The sequence below is a fragment of the Dryas octopetala genome, chromosome 3, assembly GCF_963921425.1.
Source record: "Dryas octopetala chromosome 3, drDryOcto1.1, whole genome shotgun sequence".
NCBI classification, from domain to species: domain Eukaryota; kingdom Viridiplantae; phylum Streptophyta; class Magnoliopsida; order Rosales; family Rosaceae; genus Dryas; species Dryas octopetala.
The window spans coordinates 6,825,101-6,846,830 of record NC_141368.1 but is presented as its reverse complement, the minus strand read 5'-3'; the positions used below and the strand labels follow the sequence as shown (position 1 = coordinate 6,846,830).

At 33.2% G+C, this 21,730-nt stretch overlaps 1 protein-coding gene across 1 annotated transcript; it reads right to left on the bottom strand.

The window, feature by feature from the left end:
- Positions 1 to 1,708: 1,708 nt before the first annotated feature.
- On the bottom strand, positions 1,709 to 6,162 carry LOC147290240 (phenylalanine ammonia-lyase 1). The gene is made up of 2 exons (XM_086238033.1): positions 5,516 to 6,162; positions 1,709 to 3,683 (listed from the first exon to the last, which is right to left on the bottom strand). The coding sequence occupies exons 1-2, from the start codon at positions 5,908 to 5,910 to the stop codon at positions 1,934 to 1,936; spliced, it is 2,145 nt and encodes a 714-aa protein (XP_086094159.1). The 5' UTR covers positions 5,911 to 6,162; the 3' UTR covers positions 1,709 to 1,933.
- Between the last annotated feature and the right edge of the window lie 15,568 nt (positions 6,163 to 21,730).

The window sequence follows — 21,730 nt, the reverse complement described above, 5'->3', positions numbered from 1 at the left end:
AATTAATAGTCTGGGGAGCAAACTGATACAAGTGTCATAGTCTGGGGAGCAAAATGGCATTAATCCCATAATATATTGACAATACTACAGTAATTGTGAATGGAAACATGAATAATTAATATTTATATCATGGCATGTATATAAAACCGAAAGTCAAACTAGAATCATTGCCAAATATCCATGTCTGGGAGAGTTTCAATTGTTTTGGTAAGCCCAACCCTAGTATCCCTGCAAAGCTATGTAGCCTATGTAAATGATCGGAGAATAAGGATATTAAGAGGCTTCGTGCATCATGTATAGATAGAACACATATCACTAGAAGAGTATAACACATAAAATATATAAATAGAACAACTCTAAGATTAAGAGTATTGGTCAACAGCAACAAGGTTGCACCATATGACTCTTAAATCTAAAAGAGTTTATAAGAAAAATAAAATATAGAAGAGACTATCGTGCTGATAACGTGTTATAAAATAAAGAGAAATGTAAAGAGAACATAAGAGAGAATTGGGGAGGAATCAGAGTGTATTTCTCATTCACATAAGGCCTCTATTTATAGGCTCTTGGATGACCTGAGATAGACCCTTAAGGTCTCCTATTTTACAATGAATTGGACTCCTCATAATTATCTATACAATTGCTCTAGATAATACATGAGATAAATATTGAACATGATAATGGACAGCCACATAATTAATGATATTTACAACATACCATATTTTAATATAACAACTTAGGACCATATCAATTTAAAGAAACAGAATTAAAAATTAATATTCAAATCACCTATAAAAAAAAAAATATTAATTATATATATAAAATTAAACGAAGAAACAAGGTAGAGTAGGTGGGTTATTTGGTTTGGTAAATGTCCTGAAGGCTTGAGCATTAAGACCGGTTCATGGGCCGAACTGGAGTCTGAGGTTTGACGCTGCGCAAATTAAGACCAGTCCAGAAAGAATTCAATTGTTTGTCACCTACTTTTGCAGCTATTGATTGGTGGCCATTCTTGAATCTTGACTGAGACCTTATGCTTAACCTTCACCTACCAACGAGTTTTGAAGAAATTTTACATGATGGTAACGTTTTCGACATTTCCAAAGACACATCAAATCCAATCTTGGATCTCATTAATCTAACTTTATATAAACAAGATTCCAATTTGACCTTAGTTTATTCAATAATTATTGATAATTTTTATTTCTTTTCTTATCTTCATCTTAATAGTGTTGAGAGATAAATCTCAAGTTCCGAAAATTAAGGCTTTGCGATGTGGTATATAAAGTGTTGAGCCACTCCACTCATTATCATTTGGTTTTAGACTGGATTTTCTAATTTTCTTTCTGGTATCAGAGTAACAAAATCAATTTATTAGCTTCATGATTTTGGATTGGCCACTATAGAAAAAAGGCTTCCTTCAATTTGTTAGAACCTAATCGATTAAACCAATTTGACCCTGGAATTGACCAAACAAGTATAGAAAACAATCATATTGAAGTTGAATTGGATTGGTTGGATTAATCAATTTGGGATTAGGTTGAAATTCAGTTGTTTTTAACTTAATCAAGTTGTGCTAATTAGAGATTAGAATATTTATAGCGCAGTACTTTTCTCATGTTTACTTGCTCAATATTGTATTTGCAATTTTTCTTAAGACTGTCCCAACCAAGTAGCTAGTAGCAGCTCATGCATCAAAAGGCCAAAAGAAGTAACTTCATACAGAGAGAGTTATATTAATATAAAGACACTTTTTGTGACTTCTGTCTATTATACATTTTGATGGACTACTAGAAGGATCATTACATATAAGCAACAAAATTAGAAGACAAAAAAAAACACACTTTTCAGTTTCAAGGCCCTAGCCTTGTATAAAAAACATAACTTGAAACCCAAGAAACTTGAGCATTTTCATCTGAAAACCAAAAGCCCTTTAAGATATAGGAAGAGGAGCACCATTCCACTCCTTCAAACAGTCCAGCAGAGGATCAATCAGCTTCCCTGCACACATTGCATTGAACACCTTGTCACATTCTTCACCCGGTGATTTGATTCTCTCACCTGTCAGCAAAGCAGTCCCCAACTCTTCTCTCACAAATTTGTACAATGGGTAAGACCTGCATTCCTTGATTCTGTTTGGGATTCCTGAGTTTCCATTCTCGAACTCAGCCCTTGTGTTTTCTACTTCTTTGGGCAAGAGGGCCTTCAGTTCCTCTTCAAAAGCTGCAATCTTTTGGAAAATGGAGGTGTTTGCACTCCTCTCCTTCTCACCATTGTTCAATGCATGCTCAACCAGGACATGCCTCAGTTTCTGCATTAATGGGTAGGTGGCACTGCATGGGTCGTCAATGTAGGCAAAAAGGTACTCACTGTCGACTACCTTGAGCAGGTCTTTTTCGCAGAACCTGGAGGGGTGAAGCTCACCGTTGAGGCCTACGGTTAGGACTCTCTTGGCCACATGACTCACAGTGCTCTTCACTGTGTTCTTTAGGTTCTCCTCCAAATGCCTTAGATCAATAGATTGGCATAATGCAACCAAGTATGTGGATGACATAAGCTTCAATATGTCCACAGCCTCTGATGTTTTTCTAGCAGAAATCAAGCCCAAGGAGTTGACATCTTGGTTATGTTGCTCTGCACTTTGGACATGGTTGGTGACAGGGTTGCCAAGGAATTGGAGCTCTGAGCAGTAAGATGCCATTGCAATTTCTGCACCTTTGAACCCATAATCCAAGCTTGGGTTGCTGCTCGCTGAAAGATTTGAAGGCAACCCATTGTTGTAAAAGTCATTGACTAGCTCAGAGAATTGGGCAAACATGAGTTTGCCAATAGCAGCAATGGCTAAGCGAGTGTTATCCATGGAAACACCAATAGGAGTCCCCTGGAAATTTCCACCATGTAAAGCCTTGTTCCTTGAGACATCAATCAGTGGGTTGTCATTGACTGAGTTTATCTCCCTCTCAATCATTTTGGTTGCTGCTCTGATCACTTCAATCTGAGGGCCTAACCATTGGGGGGAGGTTCTAAGAGCATACCTGTCTTGCTTAGGCTTCTGAAGGGGGTCCAATTCATGAACCTTTGTAGCTTCTTTAACATAAGAGCTTCCATCCAAAATGTGTTCCATTATGGCTGCAGCCTCAATTTGGCCAGGGTGGTGCTTCAGTTTGTGTGTCAAGTGGTCTGTGAACTCAGGCTTTCCTTGCATGACTTCAGCAAAAATTGCTGATAGTACTTCTGAGAGGACTGCTTGAGTGTTGGCCTCAAACAGAACCACAGAAGCCATGCCAGACCCAACTGCAGTGCCATTGACTAATGCAAGGCCCTCTTTGGGCTGCAACTCAAAGAAATCACCATTGATTCCAGCTAGTTTAAAGGCATCAGCAGGGCTGAGGGTTTCTCCATTGGGCCCTATGGACTTGGAGTTGGGCCTGCCTATCAAAAGCCCGGCAAGGTACGAGAGAGGGACCAAGTCCCCGGACGCGGTGATGGTTCCCCTAAGAGGCAGGCATGGGATGATGTTGTTGTTAAGGAACTTGGTGATGGCTTCCAAGATCTCAAATCTGATGCCTGAGTACCCTTGCAGGAGGGTGTTGATCCTCACCAGCATTGCTGCTCTTGTTGCAGTTTGAGGCAATGTGTGGCTTGATTCTGTGCTGTTGCCAAAGATTCCAGCATTCAAGAACCTGTCCAACAAAAAATTAATGGCATACAAGTAAGCTTGAGTAGCAACGAACATAATACCACAAAATATGTCACAAGGGCAACAACCTCATGGGTAAAATGGGAATAAAATTTGGATGCTGGATAACCTTTCATTTATTTTTGTGTTGACAGATGTGTGGTCTAGGATTTCAATGAGGTAGATCTGTATGTTTATGGGTGCCATTATGTGCAGCAGCCCATTCAGGTCGACTCAAAATTCAAGAATTGAGGACTAGAGTTATTGCGTACAGTAAAATTAGCCCATATGGGACCAGTAACAAATACATGGTTTCTGTGCACAAAAATGAACAAGACGTTGATTATTGTTTCCTTGCAACCACGTGCTATGCTCGTATATTGCAAGTGCTGGCACATCGTGAAAAATGAGAATACACTCTTTATTAATTTACAAATGTATATCATTTGTATAAATATTTATTATTGGTATATACTATGTGTGTATGGACGTGTTGACCCGCAACAATTTTGACTAGTCGTATAATGCATACAAGAGAAGCAAGAGAACAAAATTTGCCTATTCAAGTCGTCAAAGACTCAAAATAACTGCATGAGCCATGACTAGCAATCCTCTTTTAGGGAGTTTTTTTATATTTTTTACTGCAGAAAGATTAGAAAGTTTTATTTGAAGAGCTGAGAATTATTTAGAAATCTTTTATTGTCGGATAATTTAAAATTTAAAGTAGTTTGCATATGACAGCTACATAATTTTTGTGAGGGAGTGTATGAGTACGTGGAGTTATTAAATTGCACTAATTCAAACCTACCCTGATTTATACAATCCAATTGTAGAAAGTAACGCGTTTCCTTATAATGAGGTTGGGGTGTAAACATATATATATATATATACACATAAATAATGTATAAAAAATCTTTTTCTCTTTAATTTGGATCTCAGTTGAGTGGAAGTGTGGAACAGCATAAATAAACCAAGTTAAAACAGCGACTATATTCTAAGGTGTAAAGGACCCAAAAAAAAAAAGTGACGTATCACCTTATGCATGTTTAGTTGTTTACTAAAAAAACGGGGAGAGAGAAAAACTTGTTAAACATCTACGGTGAGAAGGGTCATTTCCTCTCTCTCTCTAGATTTTCATTTTTCTTTTTCTTTTGGTAAAGGACATGCAATTAAAAACATCACCTACTTAAAACGCGATCAATAACTACATGATGTGAGACAATTGTACCCAAAAATTTTCACCTAAAAAGAATCATGGCACTACCATACCATGATGTCTCATATACAATTCAATCATATCCAATGTCGTTAATGTTTGACCAAAAAAAAAATGTCGTTAATGAATTTAAAAACCCACCAAGCAACACAAAAATAAAAAAAGGAGGAGAAAGAAAAAGTCTTTTTTCCCAAAAAGAAAAAGGAAAGGAAAAGTCCATAAATCGTTTTGACCCAATCCATTTCCAAAAACGGCCATCTAAATTAGTAAGTCAATAATCACCCAATCATCATAAGTACATTCATAATTAATTATTAATTATTATTTTTTTAATAAAAATGAGGCTAATCTCTATACTGTAGTGATGTGATATTTAAAAAATAAAAATAAAAACAAAAAATGAGAAAAAAAGAATGAGAGAAGAGAGAGCCAATAATAAAGAGTGAAGATATTATGTAGTATTAGATAAAGGAAAGGAATAGCTAAGTTCTTCTCGGTGAATTAATGGTAAATTAAAATAATTAAAATAAAATTATTATTTTAACCATATTTTTAATAGAGACGAAATGAAATGAGATGCTTGTGTGAGAAGTAAACGCGGTGGTAATTGAGTTAATTACCTGATGAGCTCACTCTGAAGCGCTCCTCCTTGCTTGGTTCTCCTGTGGGAGGTAGCACCAAAACCGGTGGTGACACCGTAGCTGTCCGTACCTTTCCTCATGCTATCCATGACCCAGTCACTGCTGGCCTGGACCCCAGCGCGAGCGTCCTCGGAGAGCTCAACCCTGACGGCGCTGCCGGCACCGTCGACCCGGTTGGCAATTGCCGCCACTTGGGCCACGGTCAGGGTCTCGCCGCCGAGCCGGACCACCGGCTTCCGGTAGTCGCCCACCATCCGCTTGACCTCGTCCAGGTGGCTCCCCTTGAGCGACTCCGCTGCCATCCCCCAGTTGAGTGGGTCATGTCCCACGCATAACCCATTGCCATTGCCGTTTTGGTTGTTGCACAATTCCATATATTGTTTCTCGGATTTAATGAATAAATGAAGGAGCGACGAATTGAACACCAACAAATGAAATTACAATGTTGAATTGGACGATCCAGATGAGGAAATTGAGCTCAAAAGCTGAGTTGCATGGAACACAAAAAATGAAGGAATTTGAATTTGTATATGAATGGAAAAAAAGAGAGAGAGATGTTTGGGTTGGTTGTAAAATTGGGTGGAAAATTTCGAGTGAAGCAGAAGTGGAAAGATTCCTGAGTTTGTTCACCCATAATGGCCTTGTTTATATAGCGGGGTTCCCACAACGAGTGCTGGGTGGGTAGGCCGATGGGTTAGTTGAGAGCTGCAGTGGGCCGTCGGATCTACGTGATTCCAGCCGTTGGGATGGCGGCACGTGGCAGATGGGAGCTTGTTTGAGCTATCATGTGTTGTTTAGGTGGGGTTCAAAAACGCGGGGCTGGCTTTTACTTGTCCAATGATCACTCCAAAGGGGGGGTAGTTGGTGAGGAAGGCCTGAAGGGCACGAAAGCGCCACGTCATCCATCTTCTATTTGAATTTCTCTACACTACAAAAACAATTTTAATTTCTTAATTAAAATTGAATCAGACTGGATTTTATTTCTAACTTTAGCCCTGAATTGTGCAATTCCATTTCTTTCAAGTTTCAACTAACAAGGCAATTTTTTGTTTACATCGATTTACTTACAGCATTTATAGTACATCAAGATAATTTGATATTTATATTCATTAATTAACTTAGTAGTATCCCAACTGATATTTCAATAAATTTTAAAAGAGTTTACAAATTTCATAAAATCCATTAAAATTCAAGAGAAATTGGTTGAAAGTCTCATAACCTTTGTTATTTGAACAAAATCCATCCAAATCCAATACTTAATGAAATTCATGAGTTTTTTAGAACAACTAGATTTCTAAAGAATCTATTAAAATTCGAGTTGGAAACACCTAAATTTGTATAAAATTCATTAAAACCCTAATTGAGAACACCTAGATTTTGTTGGACTTTTAAAATTTATTAAAATCCATTAAACCTCCTTAGATTCATTATTATTGATGCAAAAATTACCAACTGAAATGCTCAACCAAACTTCATTGAAATCCCTACAAGTTCGAATCGAAATACGCTTCAAATGTGATACTCATGTGGTTCCGACCAAAACTCCGTTGACTTCTAAGTTAATATATCTTCTTAAGAAATTTGAACAAATAAATAATTCAATGCAGTCGATAGAACGTATCTGAAAGTGAAGATCTTTCATTATTTAAAGACATGTTTGACCGATAACTTTTGATAGATTCATCATCATTAATTCTATTTGCAAGGTTGAACAAATTATTCCCAATGACCTCCGACATGATTGTTTCTCTACTAGCTTCAACTCACTAATCTTACTTAAGTTGAAATTTAGTACAAAAAATATATATTTCTTCAACAAAAAAAAAAAAACCCCTTTTCCCCTTAGTCCCTAACACGAATAGCCGTGTAAGTGAAGAGGAGAAGAGAGTGAACAATGAAATTTAAATAATTTTATTTTGATAATTTACCAGTTACACACTGACGCAGCGTAACACGCAAGTAAAAGAGATTAGGGAAAACCAGCGTTAATTCTAAGAAAGAATCTTGAGTCAACCAGAGAAATGAGAGAAATCTCAAAGTTTTCTGATTAAAAATGATAATAATAATAATAATAATAATAATAATAATAATAATGATACAAACAGCCAAAAAGGTTGTTTAAATACGTTCAGAACGCTAAACGTTCGAAATTCAAAACGGAAATAAAAATGGAAATAAAGTGCAATTTAGGAAACTTATTCAAAAATACTAAATTGCTTATTTGAAACCCTAAACGAAGGAATTTGGCCAAAATAGGCCCTCAGTCATCGCCATAGACTTGGATTTGTTTTGTCGTTCCCTTCGAATCGGTATATCATGGGCCTATTTTTGACACTGAGCCGGGCTGAAGCTTGTTCTTTTTCTTGGCCTTATGACGGTCGAGTTGTTGCATGAACCGTTTTGTCATTTGTTCTACATCACACACATATTGTATTACCTAGCCGGAGAAGTGCCAAGTTTTGAGAGACGAGAGAACAATAAAGGTTGAGAGAGAACAACATTAAAAGAGATTAGTGACCGACAATAACATGCATGACCGGTTTATATTAAGGGAAAAGGAGCAATGCTTTTGTGGCACGTGCTTAGGGTTGGTGTGCCACCATGAGACGTGGCACATCATGTCTATGTATGCTCTTTGCACATATATCATAGAAGTTGTTTCGCATAATATCATTTATTAATTTGAATTTATATGTTGATTCTAGCTTACACTTAGGGGATGTATTCAATTGAGATTTTAATGGATTTTAAAAGAACTTGAAAGTCTATAGAAATCTAGGTGTATTCAATTCAAAATTTTAAAGATTTCATAGAAATTTAGGTTTATTCAATTCAGAATTTTAAAGATTTCATAAAAACTTAGGTGTATTAAAAAACTCATTGATTTTAAAAGATTTCATTAAGTGCTAAATTTTGTTCAAAAAATAAAGGCCATGAGAATTTCAACATTTTCCCCTTAGATTTTGATGGATTTCATGAAGTTCAATAAGAATCCATAAAATCCATTAAATCTGCAAGAGTCTATAACTCTTTTAAAATTCATTAAAATATCAATTAAATACACTCACCTAAAATATTGTCTGTAACTTAATCACTTACTGAAGTTATTGTAGCTTAAATTTTTATGAATCTCAAAAATGTTAGTTTAACTCAAAAATATGTTCCACTTAATATATCCAATATTAGACAATTAATTATTTGACATAAACTAGATTACCTAATTAATCCACAATTCTTAACGTATTCATATTTAGATTTTGTCCAATTGAATGCACCTAAAAGCAAAATCTCAAGCAAATATGGCAGCCTTTTAGCCAAGGAGTAAAATTTCGAAATTTCGTTTTTTAGGGGTATGAAAATTTTAACACCATACCAAATTAATTTCGAAAAATTTCGTCGAAATTTTCCGAAATTCTCGAAATTTCGGCGAAATTTTTGATGTAGAGACCGGAGAGACCGGAGGGAGAGGGGAGGTAGAGCACCGTCGCTGGAGGGAGAGGGAAGAAAAGATTAGGAAGGTAGGAGGGAGAGGGAAGAGAAAGATTATGAAGGGAGGAGAAGAAAAGAAAAACTGGAGAAAAAAAAAAAAAAAAAAAAAGGAAGGCCACTGGCCACTGGAACTGGAAGAAGACGAAGAGTCGAAGGCCACTGGGGAAAGAAGAGGAAAAGGAAAGAAAAAAAGAGGAAGTCACGTCACGGGGGAAGAAGAGGAAAAGGAAAGAAAAAAAAAAGAAAAAAAAAGAAAGGAAAAGGAAAAAAAAAGAAAAGGAAAGGAAATAAAGAAAAAAAAAAGGAAATAATTTTTTTTTTTTTTTTTAAGGTAGATTGAGATTTGGAGTCTTTAGGCAATTGGAAAGAAAAAAAAGGTTTGGGATTTTATTTGGGGTTTGATTTGGTCATTTTGGTGTTTCGTTTAGTTGTAAACATAAATTATGAAAAAAAAATTTATCCTCTTATTATAAAGTTTCATTTTCTTAATGTTTGGTTTTCCAATTACGATAATTTGTAAAATTGAAATTTTAGATAAACCGTTGTTGCCGCTGCTGTCATCGGATTGGTTCTATTTTAACTCAATTCTGCTTAATTTAACTATCGAAGACCATTTCCAAGTCTCTTTGAGTAAGCTTGCTATTTTCCGTTGCTACATTGGTGATTTATTCGTGTAATTTTTTTATGTCATTATTAATTAGTGAAGTATTTTTTTAACAATATTGTCTCCGGCGCGCATTATATTCGTCATATATCACATGAAATCTACTATATTATTTGATTTCTTCAATGTTTTTTATCAATGTAGTAGATAATATGTTAAATAAACATATTGTCAAGTTTCATTCAAAATTTCTATATTTTGATAGCAATTTTCGTCGTTTTGTCCAATTTTATCGAAATTGAAATTTTAATCGAAATTTCCGTCGAAAATTTCCTCGAAACCGAAATTTTACTCCTTGCTTTTAGCTACTTTTGCACAGAAATAGGCAAAAGAAAACATGATTGGATGATATCTTGCTTCAGCCAGGGGTTGGTTGAATAATTATTAGATTTTAATTTTGGGTTGCATGAAATTAATTTTTAACTTTCTTGTACCTTTTAATTTTGTTCTTAATTTTTTGGGTTGATTTCAGTTCAGTATTTCAAGTTTGCTTCAAATTTCAATTTAGTACTTCATGTTTAAAATCTTGCAATGTCATACCTCATCTTTCCAATTTGTTGCAATGTCATACCTTCGTCAGTATGACTATTAAGAGATCTCTTAAATGCTGATGTGACACTCGATCTCATAATATTGACTGGATACCACGTGGTCTGACAACATGACACATGGCATAAAAATTAATTTAAAATTTAAAAATTGAAAGAAAAAAAATTAATAATTATGTGCCATGTTTCTAGATTTTTAATTATTTTTATGTCACGTGGCATGACGTGGCTTGTTATCAGACCACGTGACATCCAGTCATCATTGTGGTAGTGTCATGTAAGTGCCACATCAGCATTTAAGAGATCTCTTAATAGCCATTTGGACGGAGGTATGACATTGTAATTAACAAATTGGAAAGATGAGGTATGACATTGCAAGATTTTAAACATGATCAAGATACTAAATTGAAATTTGAAGCAAACTTGAGATACTAAATTGAAATTAACCCTAATTTTTTTTTAGAGATAATTAGGATTAGGTCCTTTAAAATAGTTTTTAGATAAAGACTGTGAGTGTTTTAAAATTTATAAGAAAATCATTTTAGTCATAATAATTTATAAGAAAATTATTTTAATTCATAATAAAGTCTTTATAATTTTTAAGAAAATCATTTTAATTCACAATAAAGTCTTTATTCGATTTGAAGGGTTTTTCTCTATTTGAAGGGTATTTTTCTCTATTTGAAAGGTATTTTCCCTCCTAAAATATAGAGTGGGTTTTGTCTAAGAAAAAAAATAAAATGACTTAATTAAAAACCCTAAATTACAATCAATTTTAGTTTAAGAAAGACTCATAAAATGAACTGAACTTTAAATCTCTTTTTTATCCACTAACTGTAAGTAGAAAAGCTACCACCCCCCATTCTAAATTACTGTATGGGTTTGTGTTTGGTGGGATGTTGGCATGGAGTCTCTCGTGGCCTTTTCTCATCCCTCAATTCCACATCAGATCCAGGAATAATAATTAATATTAATCCTTTTTCTTTAATTATATTCAATAAATAATTATCTCATCTAAAAATTCAAATTTAATTCCAATGTCCGGAGATATATGGCCTCTTATTAATGTCACAGTATTCATGAGGCACCCCCTTGCCCCTTGGCATGTTCTGTGCATAATTTTAAGGAGGCAGCTTTGCATGCATATTACATTTGGACAGGAATTTGGCAAGAGGGTAAATTAATAGTCATCAACAGCATTCAAGAGTTATTATTCTTATCTCTTAGCCTGTAACTAGGTAAATGCGCATTAAATAGTAAATACACCTCATATATATGTATATATAATGGTACTGTACAATCAATTAAATAGCCTGAAACATGTTGCTCTTGTCATAGAGAGAGATATATATATATATATATATATATATTTAGTCTACAATCAACTTGATCAATGCTGTATATTCACAATCTAAAATTACAATATTATTATATATTTCAAATCCTTTAGAAAGAAGAAAACATAAACTATGTTTGTTTTCCAGCTAATTACAATTTGACAAGCATTTAATTTTTTATCATTTTTCTCAATTCTTTTGTATAAGTTAACATGTATTTAATTGTAATTGACTTATAAGGCCAGAAATGAATAAAGAATCTAGCTAGCATTATTCATAAAATATTAGCCCTACCAATAAAATGTTAAGCTATGAAAGAAAAAAAAAAAAAAAGATTTAGCACAAGTACGTGCAATTAGATAATTTAGATATAAATATAATTAAATTGTAAATTAAAAATAAAAAACTCTAAAATAGTTTATTAAGAAAGATACAGCATCGCCATATTTTGTATTGTAGCATATATAATAAACATTATTAAGAACATGCACTTCCTTAAACTTAAGGTATATATATTCAGCCAAAGTTCATGTGCTACTTCATTACTTCACGTGATCCATGTTAAACATGAATGCAATACCCAAAAATGTTTCTTTTTGGGCATTGCACGTTCTCATCAAGTCCCTAGCTCTAACGTGAAGGTATTGGATATAATTATTGAAAAAAAAAATTTTACCAAGAAATATTATAAAATATTATTAATGTTTTGAGTCCTTGACTAGGCAAAGCTCACCGAAAGAATTTTGAACATCAAAAAAGAAAAGACAATATGGGAAAAAATAAAAACAAAAGTGTTTTTTCTCTTTTTCTCTTTTTTTTTTTTCATGAACAAAAACAAAAGTGTTGTTAAAGTTAATGCGTGAATTGCTGTGAGGAAAGACAAAGAACAAAACAAAAAATAAAAAACGAAACTTAAATAGGGTCGATTTGGATAAAGCCATATTCCCACCAGCTACCAACTACCACTTGTTTTGGGGGGTTGGTGAAAGGTGAAACCAACGAGAAATTCATGGAGAATTAGATTTTCCACGGTAATAGTACTTCAATTTGTCATATGATAATTTTCGTTGCAATTTCTCAAACTTGGGTGGGTCGTCCTAAGTAAAAGACTGAAAAAGACTTTTTGCATAGATATATTAAAAAATTTATTTTGTTCCGGGCCGGCAAACGTCCGCACCTAATGGTACCTCTTTTTTGTTGGGGACCCATCCATCCATTTGGAGTATTGTAGACTTGTGGTTAGCAGAATTTTGATTGGCCAACTTGTACTAAATATAATATTAACTTAAGTTCTCTTCTAATTAATCTTACTCTCACATTAATTGGCTAATTGTGGTAATATGATTGAAACCAATCTGCAAAGAACTTGTAACTATGATTATTGGTGGAGATTACCCAACACAAACGAATGCAACGCAACGAAAAATTATTTTAAAAAGAAGAAAAATCAATAAAATTATTATTATTGCATGTTGTTTTATATTGGGTATTTGGATATGACTTTTTCCTCGTTTACTTTGACAAAGGCCAATTTATCAACCAATTTCTCATAAGAGAGAGAGATGTGGGTGAACAGTAGAGAAAGACAGAGGCACACCTACCAAAAGTGTAGAGGAAAGAATGAAGGATCTTAGGAAGTTGGACAAGACCAGGAGGTCCAGGACTTCATATTATCCAATGACGCTAGTAATTTTTTTTTTTTTTCTGTTTTCTTTATAATATATATACTGTGTTTGGTATTCAAGCGTTTTCACCAACCCACTTTACATTTTGCAAGCAATGCATGTAGCTAGAGTCATGACTCATGACCATTGACCAACGTACACCAGTTCAACAAAAAAGTAATATTAGCTCCTTTTCTTTCCAACCCCTCACCCTCTCTCTCCTTCCTTTTCATCTTCTTAATTTCCCCAACTATCTAAAGTAAGAGATATATATAAAAACTTAATTCAATAGATATCATTTGATTACAAATGTTACACTAATTAACTGAATTTTCATATAGAATAACTATTTTGCTTCTTCATAACCATGAGTCCATGACATTATTTTGTCATAAGTTGTCGTGGACTCACGCTTTCAGGTTTTTATAATACTATATATTATTATGTGAAAGTTAATTAATGAGTTCGGTCATACACTTTTATGAGTCCACACACACACTAGTCATATCCATATTTTTCAAACTTTTATTTTTTATTTTTTATTTTATTTTTTAGTGTCTAATGCATGAATGTCATGTAAGTTGCCACATAAGGTGGTATAAAATTATGGTATAAAAATGTGGGATGTCTAGCACTACTGTACAAATAAACATGTATACATCGAATTGGAGTTTTACCAAAAGGTTGATGTGTGTGATTACTTTCTTCATAAACCAATGCATAACTCCTTAATTATTTGCAAATAAAGAATTACATACATTGATGGAATCTAGCCACTTTCTCTGCACAAATGGTGTGATTGAAACGCTTGACCAAAAAAAAAAACCTCCCAAGTTATAACGTATGCATCTATATATGTGTTGGTCAAATAGTTATATATAACGTATCCATTGGAATTTGAACAAAAAAACAAAAGAGGCACATGCTTGATCGAAGAGAGCAACCTGGACCCTCTTCAGTCAAAACTTCAAAAGTACACATGATAGTGCATATACGTACTTCAACAGTGGGCAACCTGCAGTTACAGCTTCTAATTAATTGACCAATATATCATGAACATTAATTAAAATTTTCCTAATTATAAGTTTGCCATGTTAAAGTGGAATCACAGTCCATATTAACTAATTAAATTGATGACAAGATATATAATCAACAACAATATATGAACTTACAGACAACCTAATTCACTGTATGAAGTGATCAATAAGTAAATTGCATGTGTGTGTAAAAGAAACATGCATGCATTATTAATATTCTAATATTCTAATATTCTAATATATATTATATATATATTCTAATATTCTAATATATATTATATATATATTCTAATATTCTAATATTCTAATATTATACATATATTCTAATATATATTCTAATATTCTAATATATATATATTCTAGAATATATATATATAGAGGCTCATCTGTTGAGGTATATATCATCTTAAATATAATGAGTTATAGTTTGTAAAACCTACTCCGCATTGTAATTCGATTATTTAAGCCGTCTATTTTTAGTCTCTATACAATGATCATTATTGTAAAAAATTAGGTAAATTAGAAACTATTAAAACATCTAATTGTGATAGAATAAGCGAGTTTGAAATATACCTGAATGGAAGATGCCTATATACTTTCCATGATTAATTAATTTTGAAAAGTTGCTGTCAAGTTGTCAAATATTTATAATGTCGCCGAAATTCCTGGCTAAGTTCTCCCTTAAAAACCTAGCTACTTATACATGCAAATTTAATGAATGACAAGTTTGGAATAATGAATAAAGCAGAAGCTAGTGCGTTTAATTGGGATATATTCAATAAGGTGGTGGAAACTCGACAGCTACATAGCTTTTTTAGAGAGCTAGGGATCGAACTACCTAGAAATTAAGATGTTGACATCGATCTCAATTGCATATAAAAAGGGTACGTTACACACTTACACTTACAATTGCACACCTCTAGCTTCTTTGCAATTTCGTTGATCTTACAAACCAATTGGAATTCACAACTCCTCCTCAAAGAAAACCAAAAAATTAAAATAAATGAAATACTCTTGTAGATATAAAATTTGATCACAGATCATGAAATGAAATATTTGGTTTTCATTGACCCAAAATATTTGACCAAAAAAAAAAAATTCATTGACCCAAAAGATTTGGTTCATTTTTTTTTTCTTTTAATATTTAATCTTTCTTTATAAATCAACTTATCAACTTATAATTAGTTCGTATCAAAAAATAATGCATGTTTATTAATCCCTCCTATGCATACCTTCTAGAGGCTGGTGACCTATTCTACCAAACAAGTAGGGTACCCACTACTACCCTATACAGTGTATACACATATCCTTCAATGAAATAGTAGCTAGCTTTGATCTTGTCCCTTTTATTAATCTCGTTGGTAATTTGTTGGGTATGAAAAGTAAAATACTTGACCAAAATTTGGGATTTAATGAATACGACAAACATGGTGATTGCCGCACATCTTATAATTAATTTGTTTACAATCTTAATTCTTGAATATAAGAGTATGGGATGTGCGGGGTGTGAAGTTGATATAATGCCGACATTCTAGATGCGAAGAATGCAATTAAAAATTTAAACACACACACACATTCAAATATATACATCATGATCATCTCATGCTACAAGTTAATTTCAGTTTAATTATTATCAATTGGTCACATATATATATAGTTTCCTATATATAAATCAAATAGTTCATACAGTATGGAGCAGAATATCTTTATATATGTATAAAGCATAAGGAAAGTTCACAAAGTCAATGATTAATAAATAAGGATCGATGCAAGAAAGAAAATAATATTATTTTTTAAAATTAGTTTTGCAGAATTAATTTTGCAGGGTTGGGAATTTAGATATGTGGTCTTCATGATTCACATCATTTAATTAAGAGCACAAACAGTACCTTTCTGGGTCCTAACTCCTAACTCTACTGCCTTTATTAATTATAATTATATTTTGGGTTCTAATTTTCTTTGAGGATCAAACAATGGAATTAAAAGATATGATTTTTTTTGGTTACATTAGAGGAATTTGAACCATGTACGCAATTATAACCCTTAACTCATTCACCCTCACCACTAGAATTAATCTTATTAAAAAATTATGGGACTGGTAGACCCAAAAATAGGTTGTTTGCAATGTGATTGAAATCTCAACCTAATGGCCAAAAAAAGAAAAATCTCAACCTAATTAATGGAGAATTGGAGATGCATGTATGCATAAACCTGTGCTTTTGTGCAGTACTAACCACTATCTAGGCCTCCACTACTTCTTAGAAGGCTACATATATTTAGTGGTAGCTAGCTATAGCTAGCAAACTACAACACAAAGAACAGGTCCACCACGTACACACTCTTTAGACTAATTCTGTTTGAATCTTAGGCAGTACGTATTGAAGAATTGGGTGAGACCGTGAGATAAGAATGAGTATAGATCCTGACTGTGACTTGGGAATTTAAGATGGATTATCCAATTGCTTTGGATATATAATAATAAAAATTAGATTGGTTTTTGGTCTACTTCTAGATGTAGAGGTTGTACTGAAAATATATGGTTGTTTTTAGTTTACCTTGCAGTCTATGAATGATAATAATTAGGTGGAAATATATTAAAGCCAAACTCTGGTAGACTAAATGCAATTATGTTTCCAAGACCACCTATAATGAAGGCTATAAATGACAGATATTAGTGTAATTAAGAACTATTCAAAGACCAAATTTATGAGTTGACCAAATAAAAAATGAAATTTGATTATATTGACTTTGTCAGAACCACACAACCTGTTACTTGTTAGAGACCTTGTCAAGGAGATGACATCATGTCCTCTATGCAACGTCCTTTCAAGCTCAGCAAAACAACTTTAAAAAGCTGCAACTTGAATATATACATCTCTGTCTGTGTTGGCTGGCGATTGGCTTTCCCAGAAGGAACCAAACTCATGAGCTTTAAATTTTCTTAAATGGGAAGCAATTAAACACTTAATTAGTGTTGTAATCTTTTTTAAGTTCCTAAATACTTAAAGTTTTACCATCAATTAGACTTGAGGTCAAGGTCAAGGTCAAGGGCTAGTTTAGTAGAGCAGTAAAATAAGAAAGAAGCATGCAAATAGGTAGTATTTAATTAAAGGATTAAATACAAAAATAGTCCATGAACTTTACAGTGAATTTCAATTTGGTCCACTAATTATAAAAAGTGTCAATTTGATCAACGAATTTTTTAAGTTGTACCAAAACAGTACAAATATTAATTTTCATTGAAAAATTTAACAAAAACTAGTCATGTGCACAGTAAGTGACCACATTTTCAAAGACATTTTAGTCCGTTCATCACATTTTCATGTGACCAATTCCGTTAATTTTTTGATGAAAATTAACATTTGTACTGGTTTGATACAACTTGGAAAGTTCGTGGACCAAATTGACACTTTTTATAGTTAATGAACCAAATTGAGATTTACTGTAAAATTTGTGGATCATTTTTGCATTTAACCCTTGATTAAAACCCACAATCATGGAGACATGAACAATGACAGAGCCAACTGTAAAATCTGTACTCAATGACAACATTGTTTAGTCTAGTGGAAGCTGAATAAACAAATAAAAATTTCCACAAATGAAGAATTCAGTAAATTTCCAATTTGATAAAAAGTTTTATTGGTGTTGGGGTTGATTTTAACCATTCTAGGATCAACTATGAGTGGCCCTGCCCAAATTGGCTACTAGTGTCAATGTTTGTTTAATTTAAGTGCACTACTTTCTCATTTCCATTCAATTTCACATTATAAATGAGTATGATCAAGAACTAAAGCTAACGTGGATTGGTATTGATCTCCATTACAAATAGCTCCATTAATTCAAAGAATGTGGGGCTACCCCGTTTGACCTGGTTTGCAAGGGTGGTGGAACCACCAATATGAATTATACATATGATTTTTCTTGGCCTCAAATATATGGCTTGATCAATTAATGTCACTTATATTGGTGCACTGTCTCATGTACTTTCATGATTCAGAATTTCAGAAAGTGTAAAGCAGCTTTTCTTATGTGGCAATTTTGCAGTCTGCTATTATTTTGTGGACACAGTCTGGGTTGTTTTGCTGTGTGGGCATTGAAATTTAGAGGCACCAACAGCAGCTGAGAATCTAGGAAACCAATCAATCATGTCTTAATGTGTAAAGCATGCTCTCTTGTCTCTTGCAGAAAAAAGTAATGTTCAGAGAAAATGGTCAAGTACTTACAATAAACTACTTGGTTCCAACTTCCAACTGCTCTTACAAAGATGACCATTTTTAAGTGCTCTGAAAACAGACGAAGTTTTTTATTTTTTGGATAGTATTGTCATGTGCTTCGATAATGTCTTAAGAGTCTTTGTTAGCTGATATGCATTGTTGGTCTATTTTTCGGACAATTTTTGAATATCCGAATAATCTAACATGGTATCAAAACTTTGGTACGAGAGGTACTAACTTCGAAATCTCCCAAGCCTATGAGTACAGTAATTTTGGTACCTCCTTTTTAAGTTTGTTTTTCTCAAATCGGAACCAGTTAGCCAGAGTAAAACAAAATTTAGAAACCCAAAATGAATTAAAAAAGAAACAAGAAAAGGGAATTCTTGGTGGTTTTCCTAGAAACAAAAAGCCTAATTCATGACTACAGGCTTTAGGTAATGTAAAGCCCAAGCTGATGTATATCTCAGACTAATGTCCAAATATTCATTAGAGGCCCACTGCAGTTGGAGCTAGGTGGGTTGTACTCATACTATTAATAACTAATATGGCAAGAATAAGAATAAAAGAATAAAGCAAGTTGGCTCTTGGCATTAGCAGACATACATTTTTCTCTTGGCTTCCAAGTACATATATACAAGAAAGAAATGGTGCATATAATTTTTTGGCCTATGATTATGCATAACTTAATATGAATAATGCTATTTTTAATTGAATTTATTGGGAGAAATTCTTGTATTGAATAGAATGTTTTATATTTTATCATTAATTTTGGATGATCATAATAATAATCCTAATAATTTATACGAAAATGTCACCAAATGTTGAGCTTTCAAATGCTCACTTAAAGTTTACAATATGCAGATGTTTGCACTTAAAACCGGCTCCATAGAACTAAAATCATTAGAACAGGCTTTTATATTTTATTTTGAGTGCTTATATTTTCACCCACATGTCCTATTTTCTCATCCACTTTATTTTTGCACTCACTATTAAATTTGAAAAAATATAAAAACACTATACTCACTACCCATTATTCCTGTAATACCCTTAGATATACCGACTCAAACACTCACTTACTAAACATCTTCTCATCCCCCTTAACTATCATTCTACCCACTCATATTTTTCTAAATAAAAGAAAAAAAATCTTATACCCATCCTATAATTCATTCTTAAATTCCAAATTAAATCGCTAAAATTAATATTCAATTCCTAAATCAATAGAATCATTAAAAAAGAATGAATTATTGATATAAAACTATAAATAAATAAAAAAAGGGTTTTGGGTAATCATACATTAATAGATGTATGGGCATCAAACAAATAGTATAATCGATTTTAAGTTTTGATGGCGGAGTAAAATTAGAGTTTAAGGAAGAAAATGATTATGGAAAAAAATGAGTGGGTGAGATGATAATTAAGTGGGGTGGAAAGAATGTTTAGTAGGTGTGTGTTTGAGTTAATATATCATTTATATAGGAATAATAGGAGGTAGGAAGAGTGTTTTTATAATTTTTTTCAAATTTAATGATGTGTGTAAAAATAAAGTGGGTGGAGAAATAAGACAGAGGTGGAAATATAAGTTTGAAAATAGACTTTTGCAAGCTTGAAAACAAGCCTTAACCTCTATAATAAATTAATAATTGCCAAAAAAAAAAATGAAAATTGAATCATTCATGCCTTGAGATTTACGTGGCTTTCGCATAGTGGAGCACGTACACGTGCACCAAGAGTTTGATGAAAGCTTTGTACCATTCAGAAGAAGCAACGTGGGTATAATTAAGTCATTTCATGTTGAGAGTTGCAGCTCTATCTATTACAACACCGTAAACCTATGTGTATGTATGCAGGTTGTATGGTTGTTTCGAACCGAACCAAGTTGTTCAGAAACGTAATCTCTGTTTTGGCGTTTTACTTGGGACTTTATGCGCTACGTTTGTAAGTACATTCACCTAGAATCTATCGCTGCTGGCTATCTTTAATTGCTGGAAAGAAAAAAGAAAACAATTAATCCTTCATTGTCTTCTCCATCAATGCATGAACGTTCTCTGAGTTTCGTTGAGGTTTTAGAAGAACATGGGATTTCTGAGCAGTTTCTTGGGAATCCTTGGTTTCGGAATTGGGATTCCTCTTGGATTCTTGGTGGGGTTTTCCCTTTTTATTTATTCGAAGCCCAAAGAAGTAGAGGTAACCCCATTTTCGTCTTGTTCTTGTTTGATCATTTGTTGAAGCTAGCATTGAATTCCAACAATGAATAACTTACATCTCTCCCCTGCATATATAATTCTGATTTATGAATTTATTATAATGGACAATGACAATTTTATATATATGCAGTTGTAGATTTGCATTTGTAATGGTCTTATTAACATTTGCTGTAATCAAGAATTGAGTTTTTAGCTGGTTTCCGGTCAGTTTCTGATTTTTCCAGACAGGCAATTCAATTGTATCTTGATCATGCTTCTATTTTCCATGTTAGAGTTCAATACTTGTGAGTTTCTGATGCATTCGTGGCTAATTGTTTCATTGTTTGATTTCACCTGCTTGGTCTTAAATTTGACATGTTGTGAAGCTCCAAATTTTCAAATTTTAAACCATGTTCTGAGGATGCAATGGAAATGGTTCTTTTTGGATGTTGAGAAACAAGCTGAACTGATTTCAAAGACTATGCAAAAGATGGTAGAGTGGTTTCATTATATGGGATGTCTAAACTTGGTTTCCAATATTTGTTGAAATGAATTATAAGCACTTGACTTTTTTACTTTTTCATTCCAACTATGAATGTGATTGGCTCATTTGGAGTATTCAGACATCAAATCTTACTCAGTAAATTACTTTAAGGAATTCAATTAAACTTAATGCCATGTGTAATCGAGAAAATCTAAATAACAAAAAATAAAATTGAAACAGAAAATGTGTACAGAGGGCCTCTACCTCTGGCCCCAAACTCTTGAAATACCTGTTCTTGACGTTTCAACGTAAGTTAATTTGAGATGATATATTCTGCAAAATTTATATGTTATGTTCTCCCTGTATCTTTCATCTGTCTGATATCTACTTAATCCCAATATAATTTGGGATTAGGTTGAAATTCAGTTGTTTTTAACTTAATCAAGTTGTGCTAATTAGAGATTAGAATATTTATAGCGCAGTACCTTTCTCATGTTTACTTGCTCAATATTGTATTTGCAATTTTTGTTAAGACTGTCCCAACCAAGTAGCTAGTAGAAGCTCATGCATC

Coding starts and splice junctions, on each gene's coding strand:
- LOC147290240 (XM_086238033.1), bottom strand. CDS start 5,910: ATGGAATTGTGCAACAACCAAAACGGCAATGGCAATGGGTTATGCGTG. Junction 3,684..5,515: donor CTTCAGAGTGAGCTCATCAG/GTAATTAACTCA, acceptor TTTGTTGGACAG/GTTCTTGAATGCTGGAATCT.